Below are 17,500 nucleotides of genomic sequence, written 5' to 3'. Positions count from 1 at the left end.
TTTGAGTCTCGCTCTAGCGGCACATAGTTGAATCCTTAGAAAAGTGTCTTAACTCACATTATCTCACGGTACTCAGGTGTAAAATGACTACTTGATCCTTCTCTTTTGTCTCTGTCGGGGAATAACATGAAATTTCGCCTAATAGGCGTCACCTCTCGTTCTAAATGTTAAGTTTTGCTGTTGGCTTGGGGCCCTGTAGTAAAGCGCTTAATACTTTTAGTGGATAATGCGCTAAATAAAATCTCAAGTTTATGGGAGGGGGGGGGGTGTTATAACACAGAAGTTCTGAAGAATGAACAGTGAAAAAAATACATTGATCAACTTAATAAAATAAAATATCGTAGTATGTTGATTGCATGTTTGTAAATGTCTGTCGTCTCCTGACGAAGGTCAAAGGCCAAAACGTTGTTTGTCTTTTTTCTTTTTGGATAAAACCTTATTCTTTATACAGTTATTAGTGATTGCTTTTGATTATTTTGAATTAACTAGTTGTTGTCAAAGGCATTTAAAGGATTTACTCGTGTTTAGCCTTTGATCCATGAAATGAAATGATGTGAAATGATTTGATATGATATATTAGGATATGATATAATAACATACGATATAGTATGATATGATTTGATATGATATGATATATTATTATATGATATAATAGGATATGATATGATAACATATGGTATATTATGATATGATATGATATATGTTTTGATATGATATATGTTATGATATGACGTGATATGATATGATATGATACAATATAAAAAGATGTATTATAATGTATTATATGATATGATATAAGAGAAATTATTGATGAACTGTTTAATGACTGACCTGTTAATGACTTGATACTACATTATATATCAATTCAATATTTGATAACTTGATTAAGTAATCAAATACGGTATGCTGATTATATCTACCCACGACACAACCAGCCATCGTTCCATCTTTCCATTGATTGATTGAATGATTAATTAATTCGTTCATTCATTTATTTAATAATCAATTGATTCATTTATTTATTCATTCAATGTTTCATTGTTCCATTCATCCATCCATTCATTCATTCGCTCAACAAGTAATTCATTCAATTAATGATTCACTCGTTTAGTCATTCAATAATCTCTTTATTCATTTAATAAACCATTCGTTCATTCATTCATTCATTCATTCATTCATTCATTCATTCGTTCAATAAATTCTGCATTAATGCATTCACTCATCCATTGGTTATTTGATTCAATTTCTCATTTATAAGTGGATGAATACATTTAAATTATTAATTTATCCAATATTTCACTCATTCAATCAATAAATCATTCATTCATTTATTCATTCATTCATTCAATAAATCATTCATTCATTCATTTATTCAGCCATTCAATAAATCATTCATTCATTCATTCATTCAATAAATCATCCATTTATTCATTTACAAATTCATCCAATAATTCATTATTTCACTCATTCATTCAATAATCAATTCATTAATTCATTCATTCAAGAGTTCATTATTTCATTCATTTAATGCTTCATTTAGTCATTCATTCAGTTTTTCATTTATTATTGGATACATACATTTAAATAAGATGTATTTATTCATTCATCAATTCATTTGCTCATTCATTTGATACGTTAAAACTCCTTACGCCGACCAATGTGCCATAACGTGTTGTTGAGAACCTTGAACCTTATTGACTGACTTGATTGTTGATTTACGAAATAAATGATGGATAAAATATGGTGTCTTGTCTGTTATTTATTTATATTTATAATGTATTTATCAGTTTCATCAAAACCCTCCATTGAAATATGAGCACATTTTAAATAATATTATTTTTAAAAACTTCATTTTTTGGGTGCTGTGGGTAATTTTCGACTAGGGATTAGTATTAATAACAATTTATCCGCCCATGCCAACAAAAACAGAAACAACACAACAGCTACTACTGCTACTACTACTACTACTACTACTACTACTACTACTACTACTACTACTACTACTACTACTACTACTTCTACTACTACAAATACTACTACTACTACTACTACTACTACTACTACTACTACTACTACTACTACTACTACTACCTTCCACTACTACTTCTTCTTTTTCTAAACCTACAAGAAATACGTGATATTTTATATTGCCGACACGATGTGCTCAAAGTAGAATAAAAGAGATTTCAAGTTCAAGTCAAGACAAACTCTATAGACATGTCTCTGTTCCTGGATAAATCCTGGGGAGGTATTCATTTTGCACATGGGTGTGGTGAGAAAAGGTGAGTAAAGAGACTTTACCGATGCAAGCCGTCCAGCGACGTTACGTGCACGAGAATCGAGTTATCTTCAAACAAGTCCTACTCCATAACAGTTAACTGCCGTAATTTGGAAAAAAACTTGTAATTAAAAATGTGGCCACAAAACGCATCCTTCAAATATCGATCGATTTAAATGACCCTCCTGTTGGCAAAAGCTCTCAAACTTAGGAATTGATTGAAGAAGACCTCGTGAGGTCCCAGGTTTTAGAGTTTTTGCCAAGATCAGGACAGTGTCGATGGGTGAACAGTGGGTGTTAATATATTATAGGTAATTATAGAGAATAAATGGGTACGAAATTAGGGTGATACGAGAGAACTTTTATTTGATTGCGTGTGTGTGTGTGTGTGTGTGTGTGTGTGTATGTGTGTGAAGGAGCGAGTGAGTGAAACACACACACACACACACACACACAGAGAGAGAGAGAGAGAGAGAGAGAGAGAGAGAGAGAGAGAGAGAGAGAGGCATGTCAGATTTTTTAAATGTGTTAATTTTGTTAAACGTTTTGATGGTTTACTTCAATGCTATTGTATTTCCTTCTTAGTATTTATTTACTTAATTATTTTCAGAAATGCATTTGTCTCTGGCGATACCCAATGTAAATTTCCAGAGGTGGATAAACAAAGTTCCATCTTATCTTATCTTATCTTAATCGATATTTGAAGGACGAGTTTTCTTACCAATTCTTTTTTTAAATACGTGTTTTTCCAGAGTACGACAGTTAAATGGTTAAAACCTTATACCTACTACTAATCCATTTTCTCATCCTGTTTGTACTACTACTACTAGGCGGGTGGTTGGATGGGAGCATCACCCTTGAATCATATACCTATGATATTCGCATGGGTGTACGATCCGATAGTGATGTCGTTTCTTCTTCTCTTTACTAGCCTATCCTGATTCTTTGGTTTGTGATTGTATTTTTGACAGGGGATATTTTTTTTTCTGTAAATCTTCTGCCTGTTTGTTCTTGGTTATTTATAATTTAGCTTATGATATCTTTAGGTTATGATTTTGATTTACATTTGTACTATTTTTGTTAGATTGCTTGTTTTTTTTTTGTTTCAGCGGTCTCTCATATAACCTCAATTGTGTTGGAAGAGACCTAAAACAACAAACAAAAAAAAAAAACAAACAAAACTATTTGTACTACGATTCATATCACTATCCAGACTATTGTAAGTCTTTTTCGTTCCTATTTCTTTATTGATCTGCAATTCTATTATGCCATCTTCTCTCTCATTATCGTCTTTTAATGGCCTATTACCTTTTTCATTGCATGAACTTTTAATGAAGGCTGTTGTTTGGTCTGCTGCCGACTGGTAAATTGATTGAATGTTTTCATGGCGTGGAACCTTCCAGAGTGACAGCGTGAAATAGAATAATGTATATTGACATTGAGTTATTGGGAAACAAGAATTGATGCTAGAGAAATAATAATATTATGCTTATAAGTGATTTGTAATAAACCGTCAAAATAAAGAACGATAATGATGGCAATGATATACTAATAATAATAATAATAACAATAATAATCAGCATAGACATAATAATAATAATAATAATAATAATAAGAAGAAGAAGAAGAAGAAGAAGAAGAAGAAGAAGAAGAAGAAGAAGAAGAAGAAGAAGAAGAAGAAGAAGAAGAAGAAGAAGAATACATCCGTATTGATCATATTCATGATGATGATGATGATGATGATGATGATGATGAAGATGATGATATGGCGATATTACACATTTTTTTTCGGACAGATATAAAGCTGTTAACGGCCAGGTACTCGTTTTACACCCAAGTACGGCGAGAGAATGTGGATAAAGAGCCTTTCACAAGGACTTAAGTATGCGTCGCCCCGAAGAGGGGGCTCGAACCCTGAACCTTTCGGAACTGTCATACTGCAAGACACCAATTAGTGGAATTGAGAAGACATTTAGATTGATGTTTAGCAAAGGTAGTTGAGATTCCAAAGTGAGATGCCAAAAATACTGGTCCCAATCTCATTGAAAGTGTTAAACTTGTCTCTCGCAGGACATGATACTCAACTTATACAACTTACCCTCTGTTTTCAGAGTCAGTAGCCCTTCAGAGCCTCGTTTGGCTCATGGAGCCGGAGTTTATCCCGGTTTCTTTAGCGTGAAATGGACAATAGCAATTGCTTGCAATCCTTTGGATAGGACGCTAGTTTATCGCAAAGTACTTTCCGCCAGATCTCACAGACCTAACTTCCTAATCATTACTGGGTGGAAAGGGGGGGGGGGGTCAGAAAATAAAACCTCGACTGCACCCGGGATCGATCTCGGTCCCTTTGCGTGTGAAGCGAGTGCTCTACTAACTGAGCTATCGGGTTTCAGAGTGATGGCATTTTATTTTCTAGCCTAAATTAATGCTGGTCGTCAATAAAGACCATCCATCCTTGCCCTTCAAGGGCCGGTAATCATAAGAATCGGACTATACATCCAGCTACTAAAATAGTCATGCCACCTTATGATTCAGTATGTAAACATTTTCTCAGTACTGGTGAAAACTAAGGAAAAAGTTTTCTTTTATTGATTTCTCTGGGTTAGGTAATAAAAAAATAATCAACAAACTGACGATCAAGCATCAAAACAGTAGAAGTTATAGGATTTTAAAGTGTCGAAAAAGTATGGACAAAGTTGATACTCTATCCATACTTTTCTGAACCTTTGAGAAACTATTTCTTCTACTATTCTATTGGGGTTGGATTATCAGTTTTTGGTTTATTTCTTATTATTAAACTGAGAGAAACCGATGAAAACGTTTATTTCTTAGGAGTTTTTTTTTCCAATAAATAACTCATAATTGGAGTATTTTTGTGGCAAACATCACAGCAGTAATTTATTTGTGTGTCAGTGTCAGCAGCCTGGGAGCACCCAAAGATTCGTTCAGACGGATTGTCATCGATAATGCTCATGTCCAGAGAGTTGCTTTATAGGAGAGAGAAAAAAACCGTTCTCTCTCTCTCTCTCTCTCTCTCTCTCTCTCTCTCTCTCTCTCTCTCTCTCTCTCGCAAAAGAGTTTGACCATATCGGCGCTTGTGTTTACATTCGACTGCCTTTTTTTTCATTACTGTATACGTATTACTATGTGATTCCAGTTGAGTCTTAGGCAAAACAAAGTCGTCACGTTCCAGTAATACATACTCTGAAAAAGAAACACACGTGTTTAAATTTTGGCCAGAAAAACTCATCCTTCAAATATCGATCGATTAAAATGACCCTCATCTTGGCAAAAGTTCTCAAACCTTGGTCTTCGCGCAGTCACATCTGAATCTCTCAGATTCTGCTGCTGTATTATTATGTCGACCTTCACTGTAACGATTTTGACACTTTATGTCACAATCCGAGTTGGTCACAAAAACAAAACAAACAAAAAATTGGGGGATAGATTGATCTCAAGCCAGGCATTTGCTTCCCTTTAACAAATTTGGAAAGTAAAAGGATTGTATTCCAACACCAAAATCAAGACTTTGAAGAACAATGTTTTGAGCATTTTTGCTCTGCGAATCAGAGAGCACGAAGTCTACAGAAAGTATCATCCAGAAACTTGTGATATTCCAAAAAACAAATGTTTACCACGAATCTTCAAGATCTTTTGGCTGAATACAATCCCACGAACGTAGAGTCTCTGGAAAGTCTCATTTAAAGAAGATAGCAATGGTTGGGAAGACCTGTCGCCGAAATGAAGATACATTGACAAGGAAGATTCCGCGATGGACACCTCCAAGGACAGAGGAAGGTAGGCTGCCCCAAAGAGACCTAATGCAGAGAGGTATGTCCCTCTAGGTAGCACCAAGATCAGCAGCGCAGCTGAGAGGACTGGTGGAGATCCCTGTCAAGTGCGGCTATGTGATCTAGTGGTATGACACTCGCTTTCGGATCGGAAGGTCCTGGGTTCAAGCCTTTGCTCGACGCATAGTTGAGTCCTTGGAAAAGACTCTTTACTCACATTCTCTCACCGTACTCAGGTGTAAAATGAGTACCTGGCCGTTAACAGCGTTGTCTCTGTCCGAAAAATAATATGCAATATCGCCTAACAGCCGTCATGTCACGTCCTACGTGTTACGTGTTGCTGTTGGCTAGGGACCCCTTGTAAAGCGCTTTGAGCATGTTTAGTGGATATTGCCCTATATAAAAGCTAAAGTTTTTCTCAAGTTTTCAGCGGATTGAGTGAGATTTTTTTTAAAGAGATTTTATAGAGTGCAATATCCACTAAACGTACTCAAAGCGCTTTACAAGCGGTCCCTGGCCAACAGCAACACTTAACATGTAGGACGTGAAATAAAGCCTGAACAGTTAGGCGAGATTACACTTTTTTCGGGCAGAGACAACGCTGTAAACTCATTATACACCTGAGTACGGTGAGAGAATGTGAGTAAAGAGTCTTTTCCATGGACTCAACTATGCGACGAGTGAGGCTCGAGCGTAGGACCTTCCGATCCGAAAGCGAGTGTCATACCACCAGACCACATAGCCGCACGCACGATAAATGATAAATGAAATTATAATCAAACGGAGAAGAAATACAAATTTTTGTGGGGTTTTTTTTTTTTTTTTTTTAAATTTTTTTTTTTTTTTTTTTAATTTTTTTTTTTTTTTTTTTTTTTTTTTGGAATTTATGGAATTGTATCTATCCTCCATAAAGTGAACAGACACATTCCCAAGTTTTACATTAAAGTCTAGAAATTCGATTTTCAGCACCGAGGTCATCCAGACATAAAACGGCCTTGAGACGATGGGTCACATATGAGACATAGGAGATGAAAAGGTGGCTTTGATGGAAAATAGGATGACAATATATAAAAAACACCCAGTTTCTTTTGCACATGATTATGCGGCTATTTGCTCTTGTGGTATTACACTCGCCTTCGGATCGGAAGGTCTTGGGTTCGAGTCCCACTCTGAGCGACGCATAGTTGAGCCCTTGGAAACCGCTCTTTACTAACGTTCTCTCACTGTACTCAGGTGTAAAATGAGTACCTGGCTGTTAACATTGTTGTCTTTGTCGGAAAAAAATTGTAATATCGCCGACAGGCGTCATGCATATTATCTTGTCTTACATGTTAAATGTTGCTGTTGGCTAGGGTAGGGATCCCTTGTAAAGCACTTTGAGTCAGTTAAGTGGATATTGCACCACATAATAAGGTCAAGCTCATGAAGAAATAAAACACAAATCAAAACGAGTGGATTTCAACTATTTTATTCATCATAAAGATCATTGGTTTACCAGAGGTAGATGGTAAATAATATGTTATTTATTGGTTATCTTTCTGGTTTTGTAAAGCAATTCATTAATCATAATATTATTATTTTACCTTCATTATTACAATACATCATTAATATTAATATTATAATTACAAATAAATCTTTTCATTAATGTAATGTTATTAGAATAGTGATCATCAGTTTGATTATAATATTAAACCATGGACGATTTATAGCATTATTGATATAATTATAGTAAACCAGTTAACTGTATCAGACTCTGGAAAAACAAATATGTAAAAATTTGGCCAGAAAACTCGTCCTTCAAATATCGATCGATTTAAATGACCCTCGTCTTGGTAAAAACTTTCAATTCTGCGACCATGTGAGATCTTCAATCAAGTCCCAGGTTTGAGAGTTTTTTGCCAAGATGAAGGTCGTTTAAATCAATTGATATTAGGAGTTTTCTGGCCAAATTCTTTAAATACGTGTGTTTCTAGAAAACGACAGTTAGCTGGTTAAACAATACAAGTTATATTTATTGTATTTAGTGGTACTCGTACATTGTGATAAAATATAAAACACACAAATTGTGTGTGATTTTTAACCATATTGACACAATGTAACTAAATCGGATTTCAGTTTATATTTTGGACAATTATAGATAGATGTGTATTTACAAGATAACATTTGAATTAATCTATGATGATAATGGTCAGGATGATGAAGAAGATGATGATGATGATGATGATGATGATGATGATGATGATGGTGATGATGATGATGATGATGATGATGATGATGATGGTGATGATGATGATGATGATGATGATGATGATGATGATGGTGATGATGATGATGATGATGATGATGATGATGATGATGATGCATTTTATTAAATTAAATAATAATGAAATTATCTACAAAGAGACAGATTATTAATTTTAAAATCATTAAAAAATCATAAGTAGTTGGTCTTAAGTAGGATTTCACATTGATAAAACAACAAAAAGAGGTTAAACGCCTTATTACAAGTGTCGAATGGAAATAATAATAATAATAATAATAATAATAATAATAATAATAATAATAATAATAATAATAATAATAATAATAATGATGATGATGATGATGATGATAATAATAATAATAATAATAATAATAATAATAATAATAATAATAATAATAATAATAATAATAATAAATAATAATAATAATAATAATAACTTAATTAGGGCGTCTAATTTAAGTCCATACATAATGAACTAACTGTGTGGAAATGAGATCAATATAAAAATTAAAATATTTTTCTTTAAAACAAAAAAAACAAATCAATACCCCTCCCTCCAATTGGATTCAGTAGTCTGATGTCACGCCGCCCGGCAACGGCGGCCATCTTGGTTCTAAACAAAGAAAATCATTACTTTTTATTCTTCATGCTGGCTAGAACTTTTCATATGTATTAATTGTGATCAGAATGTGTAAAAGTCAAAACATGATCAAATTTATGGGATTTTTTTCCTCTGGATACGCTTTTATGCTCGCCGGAGAAATATTTCATACGGGCGTCCGCCATTGTTCCGAGTTTAGAGCCAGTGTAACTGTTACCATGCGTCATTAGGAAGGAAGTGACGTTACGACTGTTGAAGCGTAATGAGAGAGTGTTATCTCAGTAAAAGACAAAAGAATAATCCTCGAGCCAAACGGCCTATGGAGACGTAGTTTATCCAGTTTCCATAACGTGAAACGGGCAATATCAATTTCTTGCTGTCCTTCGGATAGGACGCTGGTCTATCGCAAAGTACCTTCCGCAAGGTCAAACAGACCCAGCTACCCAATTCGTTTGAAAAAAAAACCTTGGCTGTTGTAACTAGATTGGTATTCTGTCGTACTCTATATTATAAAAACACCTGTTAGCATCTTGGATTTTGGCCGGAATACTAGTCCTTCAAATATCGATCGATAAGTCTCAAACATTGGACTTTGTGAAGTCCCAGGTTTGAGAGTTTTTGACAAGATGTATGTCATTTTAATCGATCAATATTTGAAGGACGAGTTTTCTCGTCAAATTATAAAATCTGTGTTTTTCAAGATTGTGGCAGGCTGAAAATATTTGATTTTTGATCAATTGTGGGTTTGGTAGGAGGTACCTTTAAATAAGTATATATTTACAAATGATAATGATGATATGATAGCTAATATCTTTAATGCAATTCATGGATCCTGAACGTTTCATTTACAGTATTTTCACAACAATGAGGGTAGTGTTTATAATATTAGTGATGATATGCCGATAATGTTGTTTTTTTGGTGATGATGATGATGATGATGATGATGATGATGATGATGATGATGATGATGATGATGATGATGTTAATGCTGCTGCAGTTTAATAACAATTATTATCCTCCCAACGATGAAAATAATGATTATCTTGATTATCGTAACGACCACAAATTAATATGATGACGATCGAGGACAATGGTGATAATGAAGACGAACGATAACAGTGATGAAGACGAAGCAAAGACCAGAGGAAATAGAAAACAGTTGTGGCCCTTGATTCTTATAACTACCAACGATAATAATAATGACAATTAGTGTGATGATGATTAATGATAATGATGATGATAATGATGATAAAAATAAAATTCCCTTTATTCATCCCATATGGAGAATTTCTTTTTTTTTTTTTTGTCTTTAGGGTAACATTCCAAGGGAAGAGTGGAATAACCCAGGCGTCAGCCGCAGTACAGCGCCGCAGAGTGAGCTTGGGCGAGGTGACTTGCTCAAGACCACACAGCGCAGCGGGTAGGATTCAAACTCGGTATCTTTCGGGGTACGAAGCAAAGACCGTAATCCTGATGATGATGATGATGATGATGATGATGATGATGATGATGATGATGATGATGATGACGACGACGACGATGATGATGATGATCATGATGATGATGATGATGATGATGATGGTGATGATGACAGAGACGATAATGACAACGACGATGATGATGATGATTCCAATGAATGCTGACTAGACCCCAATCCTGGGAGGGTGTTGAGCAAACAAAACCCCTTGGTACATAATCCCGTTGATTTCCATACTGACTACCAAAGACGTGTCGATCTCAGACCGTCCGTCATCTGGAAACACAAATAGATAATAAAAATGATAATAATAAAACTGATGATAATAATGATGATAATAATGATAATGATGATAATAATGATAATAAATAATAATAATAATAATAATAATAATAATAATAATAATATAATAATAATAATAATAATAATAATAAAAATAATAATAGTAATAATACTGGTAATAATAATAATAATAATAATAATAATAATAATAATAATAATAATAATAATAATAATAATAATAATAATAGTAATAGTAATAATAATAATAATAATAATAATAATAATAATAATAATAATAATAATAATAATAACAATAATAATGGTAATAATAATAATATTAATAATAATAATACTAATGATAATAATAATAATAATAATAATAATAATAATAAATAATAATAATAATAATAATAATAATAATAATGGTAATGATGATATTAATAATAATAATAATGATAATAATATAAAACAATGTCCACTAAACGTGCTCAAAGCTCTTTACAAATGTTCCCTGACCAACAGCAACATGTAACACATAGAACGAGACATGGCACCTGTTAAGCGATATTACAAATTTTTTTTCCGACAAAGACAACGCTGTTAACGGCAATGGTTGTACTCATTTTACACCAGAGTAAGATGAGAGAATGCGAGGAAAGAGCATTTTTCCTGGGACTCAATTATGCGCCACTCGGGACTCGAACCCAGGACCTTCCGAATCGAAGGCGAGTGTCATACCACATGACCACATAGCCAGCCGCACATGACATAATATTGATATAGATAGTTCGAAGATGACGTCACTCAGGTCTTTGTTATTGTTTTGTTTTTTTTTTGCCATCCGCGTTTATGAGTAATGCTCACTGAACTGTATTAACCTGATTATAAACGTTCATGGATACACACAGTTTTGTGTGTTGATCCGTTATACTTCCGGATGGCAATGTTATGAGTTTCTTAGCCAAGCGCATACTACTATCTATAGAACTTACTTCGACTAGTTATCTTGAAATGTGCGTTGGGCATGCTAGCGGGGAATGGTATCCTATCGTTTTCGGTGATAAGTCTTTTTCTAGGTGGTCCCTCGTCCAAGGCGCCCGCCCTAGTGGCTGCCTCCATCTTTCTCGTAGCGTCTTCCATAGCCCGCGAGGCAGCCTCCATTGCAAGAGCGTCTCGTTCTGTCATCCCTCGGTGATGGGCCGGAAGTGGCGTAGGAGGTAAACTCTCGTCCTCTACTGAAATTAGAAAACAAACAATATAAAAACTAAAAACTAATCCTTTTTAAACATCTTGCTCTCACAAGAAAGACAGAGAAGGTAAAAAGTGTAAAAGTAGACCAAGAAAAACATACTTGAATAGTTTGAACAACTTGGTGACAAAGAAAGAGAAGAGTAATATTAGTTGTTTTTTTAAGGTTATCTGATCAGAGAGATGAATGGCGTACCATGATCATCGATGTCTGGCACAGACTTGGTACTTGAAGAAGAAGAAGAAGAAGAAGAAGAAGAAGAAGAAGAAGAAGAAGAAAATTCTTTGGCGGCGAGAAACCAGTGCTCTAAATATATCTCTGTCACTTGTCTGATTTTTTAAGTAATGCATTATGTTTTTTTTTTTTTTTTTTTGTTTTTTTTTTGTTGTTTTTTTTTTGTCGTTTTTTGTTTGTTTTTGTTTTGCTTTGTTTTTGTTTTTTTGTTTGTATTTTTTTTTTTGGGGGGGGGGGGTTGTTGCTTGCTGAAGAAGAAGTCTGAGCCCGGAACGTTACGTGCTCGGTATTTTGTGAGTAAAAAAAAGCCTTTTTCAACGACTCAACTATGCGCCGCCGAGCGAGGCTCGAACCCAGGACCTTCCGATCCGAAAGCGAGTGTCATCCCACAAGACCACCGGAAGATTCAGACTTGTATCTATAGATAGTTCGAAAATGATATTACTCGTCACTTGTTATTGTTTTTTTGCCATCCGCGTTTATGAGTAATGCTCACTGAACTGTATTAACCTGACTATAAATGTTCATGGATACACACAGTTTTGTGTGTTGGTCCGTTATACTTCCGGATGGCAAAGTTATGAGCTTCTTAGCCAAGCGCATACTATCTATAGAATTAAGGAACCCAGTTCTTTGTTATTGTTTTTAGACATCCATTTTAATGATTAGTTCTCACTAAAGCATATCAATCAAGACTATAAACATTCAAGTTACACAATATTTTGTGTGTTAGTAAGTTATATCCCGATGGCGTTGTTGTGAGTATTTTTCCTAAACGCATAGCGTCAATACATTCAATTTCCAGTATCCAGCTCACCACGACATATTATTATTCATACCCCTTCGAGACGGCGGTAGTTACACGTCACAAGAAACAAAGGTGTTTTAAAATGTCCCATAGACTCATTATTCTCCCTTTTCTAATCTTTGACATTATCCTCCTGGTTCATATCAAACTAAAATCTTCACCCCCAAAATAGGATTCTGAAAATGATACTCAAACAGACAAAATCATTTTATCTCTGACAATACCGTCCATCCATTCACTCCACCCCCCCCCCCCCCCCCCCCAAGACTTAACTGCTGTACTGAGAAAAAAGAGACGCGATAACAAAATTTTGGCCAGAAAACTCATCCTTCTAATAAATTATTAAATCGATCGATTAAAATTAATTTCATCTTATCAACAAAAAAAAAAAAACGTTCAAACTTGGGACTTCGTGAAATCCCAGGTTTAAGAGTTTTTGCCAAGATGGGGGTCATTTTAATAATCTTATATTGATATTTGGAGGACGAGTTTTCTGGTCATAATGTTTAAAACGTGTTTTTTGGGGTTTTATGTGTGTGTGTGTGTGTGTGTGTGTGTATGTGTGTGTGTGTGTGTGTTTTCAGAGTACGGGAGTTAATCCAAGCAGTCTTGAAATCCATCAAGAGGGGTAACTCATCCCCACCACCAAAACGGAGTGGGTTATTAGCCCTTCCTCCACAGAGACCCACCGACTCCGACATTCATCCTGGTTACAATGGTAAGATGACAATGGTGCAGACATCATCATAATGGAATTGGATAAAAGAAAATAACATTGAATCAAATGCGAAACTTTCATGATATCACGTAAGTTGAGATAAGAAAATTGATTCTTCCGAATGTTTTAATGTCAGAACTAGGTTGGGGTTTTTTTTGTTTGTTTGTTTTTGTTTTTTTTTTTTTGGGGGGGGGGGGGGTGATTTTTGGGGTTTTTGTTTTGTCTGGTTTTGTTTTTTTTTTGTTTTTTTGTTTTTTTTTGGGGGGGGGGATAATATTCTTATTTATTGTTATCCAATCAAATTTCGCTGTTCCCATGGTATTAACCATTGTGCTTATTTTTGTTTTTTTTGTTTAATGATCTCAATAATAATATTGCTTTGCCTATGTATCTGGCATTTCGTTATGTAAAAGGCTAAATCGAGAATTCTCAATGTTTAACTGATCTAACTTTTGCATGTCCACAACTTGTTAGACCCACTTTAGTTTAAAATATAATCTCCTCAACGTCTACGATTTTAACTGTGAAAATTTGAAAATTTAGCATCAAAAATGAATTAATAATTAGAAAGATATGAATAGATTAATGAATAAATTGATTATATATATATATATATATATATATATATATATATATATATATATATATATATATATAGAGAGAGAGAGAGAGAGAGAGAGAGAGAGAGAGAGAGAAAATACTCCCAGAGCTTCTAATTAATTTAAAATGATAATGGCAATAAAAGAGTGCGAATGAAAGTTATATTTTTATATTCAACTTCTCTTGGAAGAACTCTATACACTTGTCTCTTTTTCGGTTAACTAGAAAATTGTTGGGTTTTTAGTTTGTTTGTTTTTTTGTTTTTTTTTTTTTTGTTTTTTTTTTTTTTTTTTTTTTTTTTTTTTTTTTTTTTTTTTGGTGTTTTTTTTTTGTTGTTGTTTTTTTTTTTTTGTTTTTTTTTTTTGGGGGGGGGGGGTTGTGTTTTTTTTTTTGTTTTTTTGTTTTGTTTTGTTTTGTTGTTGTTGTTTTGGTTTTTTTTTTTCTTTTTTTTTTTTTTTTTTTTCTTTTTGGTTTGTTATTTGTTTGTTGTATTTGACGAATTTGATATTGCAAACGAGTCATTCTTCGAACGGCAGCATGACCTAAACGTGTCGAAAGCGGCGACAACAAATTTACCCACTTCACTTATTCTCTTTCCCAAACCATAATAAAAAATACCCAAGGAACAGTCAATTCCAATCGTATAATAACAATGGATTGGAATCCAGATGAACAGATTATACCCTTTACAAGACATTTAAACTAGATAACTGTCATACTGTGGATAAACACGTATTGAAAAATTTGGCCAGAAAACACGTCCTTCAAATATCAATCGATTTAAATCACCCTCATCTTGGCGGAAAACTCTCAAACCTGGGACTGAAGTAAGACTTCGCGATGCCCCAGCTTTGAGAGATTTTGCCAAGATGAGGGTCAATTAAATCGATCGATAATTAAAGGACGAGTTTTCTGGTCAAATTTTTAAATACGAGTTTTTTTCCTACAACAGTTAACTAGTTAACAGCGGTTTACTGATTTATACGAGATATTTCCTTTTCGGTCGGAAGAATGCGACAGGTGACAGTTTTCAATTCGGGTGACATTAATTTCACGTTATTAAATTTTCACTTGGGTTTTTCATAGTTATTAAATTCAGGGAATTTTTATAACTTGATACAGATTGTATTATTATCATTATCAAATGAAATATGATCTAGATTTTTCCATCTCGGCCACTCCTTTCTGTTTTATTGGAGTGGGACCTTAAATTAAACCTCCTTTTTATTCATCTTTTTTTCAGTCTGAGGTTTTGCACACATAAAAGTGATAGTTGGAAATAACACGAGGGTTTGGTAAAGCTTGTAAAGAATTGTTTTTTGCATTTCTTTAAGGTTTAACGAGATGTTATCATCTCTACAGTCTACTCTAAATAATACGAACATCTCCATTTCCAGTTTTGGTTTTGTTGTTTTTTTTTTAGCTTCCCCGGGTTTGTTTGTTTGTTTGTTTTCTTTATTTATTTTTATTTATATATTTTTATTTATTTTTTTGCCTGGTTTGTTTGTTTTGTTTTGTTGTTAGGCGATATTACAATATTTTATGTCGACAGAGAAAACGCTGCTAACGGTCAAGTACCCATTCTACACTCGAGTACGATGAGAGAATGTGAGTAAAGAGCGTTTTCCAAGGATTCAACTTTGCGCCGCTCAGATCGGGACTTGAACCCTGGACCTTCGCGGATCTGAAGGTATTTGTCAAACCACTAGACCTCATAGCCTAACGCGATAGAAACCGGGATAAATTTGACTCCACTGATTTTACAGCTCCGAAGGGCTATCGGAGACAGCGAGAGTTCTCGCAGTCTCCTGGGCTACCTACTTATGTTACAAACTTTTTTGAAAAGAGGAAAAGTGTTTAACCCATTCTGTACCAACTACAGGAAAATCGTCACATTTGTTACGATACAATGAACATTACTCTTATTCAGATTTGTTTTGTACGTCACAACAAATGCTGTTTTATAAAGCTCGTCTTACAGAAGAAATTATGAATAGAATGTAAGACATACTGCTTTCAAACTGAGTTTTTTTAAAATAAATATTTGTGTTGAATAAATATAATATTTCGGGAATAATCCTGAAATTAATCAGTAAGGAGAGAGTATACTTACTAGGAGAGCTGTGTCTGAGTTTCTCACTCATCATGGTGCTGTAGATGTGGTGGCTGAGAGGCATAAGTGCCGGGTTGAATGTGAGGCCTTGAGGGTTCGAACCAGCGAGGTGACGTATGTCGGGACGATCCCCGTCGAAGGAAACTGGAATGGAATTTTAAAAGATATATTTTACAAGTAATTTTTTTTTAAAACTAGAGCTGTTATATAGCGCAATACAAGGAGTCCCTAGCCAACAGACACTTAACATCTAGAACGAGACATGACGCCTGTTAGGCGATATTTCTTACAGGGTTTGTTGGGTATTTTTTTTTTTTTTTTTTTTTGTTTGTTTGTTTTTTCGGACAGAGATGTCGCTGTTAACGCCTAAGCACTCATTTTACAACCTGAGTATCAAGTATGCGCCATTGTCCAAAGTCGAAAACTGAGCTAGGTCAAAGTGACGGTCAAAACCACAGGAGCGAAGCGGGTATTCGAACGTAGAACCTTTCAGGTACGAAGAAAATACTGTACTGCTGAGACTCACTGTCCCAACTTGTTGCATAAGCGGACAGTTTTTGGGGAAATTGTCTTCTACTTCTTTGTCTGAACTCCAATACTGTCTAGAATCACTCCACAGTTTGTAGGGTTTTACATTGGAAACTTGTTAAAACTCTGCACATAATACTAATTTTTAAAAAATACAAAGATTATTCGACTGTAAATTATTTGTAAATATGTAAATACTCACGAGGTGAAGCTCTTCCCAGCTTTCCATTCATGACCCCACCCCCGTTGAGTGGATGATTTGAGGGGACTAACGTCGGGCCGGGTGACAAGTCATAGCCGTAGCTGGATCTTCGACCCTCCCGGCGATTTCCGTCAATGGCCGCTTGGAGCTCCGAGGGATTGCTAAGTTTCATCTTCTCGCACTCGTATGGATACAAATACTTCATATATCTGGTAATGAGAACACAATGCAAGATACTTCGTTATTGATGCTGAGTAGAAACATGCCATAGATTTTATAATGAAAAAAACGTGTGCTCTTATATAGCGCAATGGTCATTAAACGTACTCAGCGCGCTTTACAAAGGGTCCCTGACC

At 34.6% G+C, this 17,500-nt stretch overlaps 2 protein-coding genes across 9 annotated transcripts in view; one reads left to right on the top strand and one right to left on the bottom strand.

Moving 5' to 3' along the window:
* Nucleotides 1–1,739, top strand: part of LOC144964288 (uncharacterized) — a 19,757-nt gene extending 18,018 nt beyond the window's left edge. For all 7 annotated transcript variants that reach the window (XM_078898376.1, XM_078898379.1, XM_078898377.1 and 4 more), the window contains one exon: nt 1–1,739. This exon is cut by the window's left edge and continues 1,110 nt beyond it. The gene's annotated coding sequence lies outside the window, so the exon portion shown is untranslated.
* An 8,481-nt stretch (nt 1,740–10,220) lies between these two features.
* LOC144964286 (uncharacterized) overlaps nt 10,221–17,500 on the bottom strand; it is a 136,532-nt gene continuing 129,252 nt past the window's right edge. For both annotated transcript variants that reach the window (XM_078898373.1, XM_078898372.1), the window contains exons 5-8: nt 17,145–17,353; nt 16,415–16,558; nt 11,685–11,927; nt 10,221–10,686 (exon numbers count right to left, since the gene is read on the bottom strand). In XM_078898373.1, the coding sequence (XP_078754499.1) occupies nt 10,577–10,686; nt 11,685–11,927; nt 16,415–16,558; nt 17,145–17,353 (706 nt within the window). In that variant the 3' untranslated portion in view covers nt 10,221–10,576. The remainder of the gene's footprint in view (nt 10,687–11,684; nt 11,928–16,414; nt 16,559–17,144; nt 17,354–17,500) is intronic.

This window comes from Berghia stephanieae, chromosome 2 (genome assembly GCF_034508935.2).
Source record: "Berghia stephanieae isolate SIO BIC M18660-M18661 chromosome 2, UCSD_Bste_1.3, whole genome shotgun sequence".
Classification (NCBI taxonomy): Eukaryota; Metazoa; Mollusca; class Gastropoda; order Nudibranchia; family Aeolidiidae; genus Berghia; species Berghia stephanieae.
Note: the sequence above shows the minus strand (reverse complement) of the source record. Positions and strands in the feature narration are given on the sequence as shown.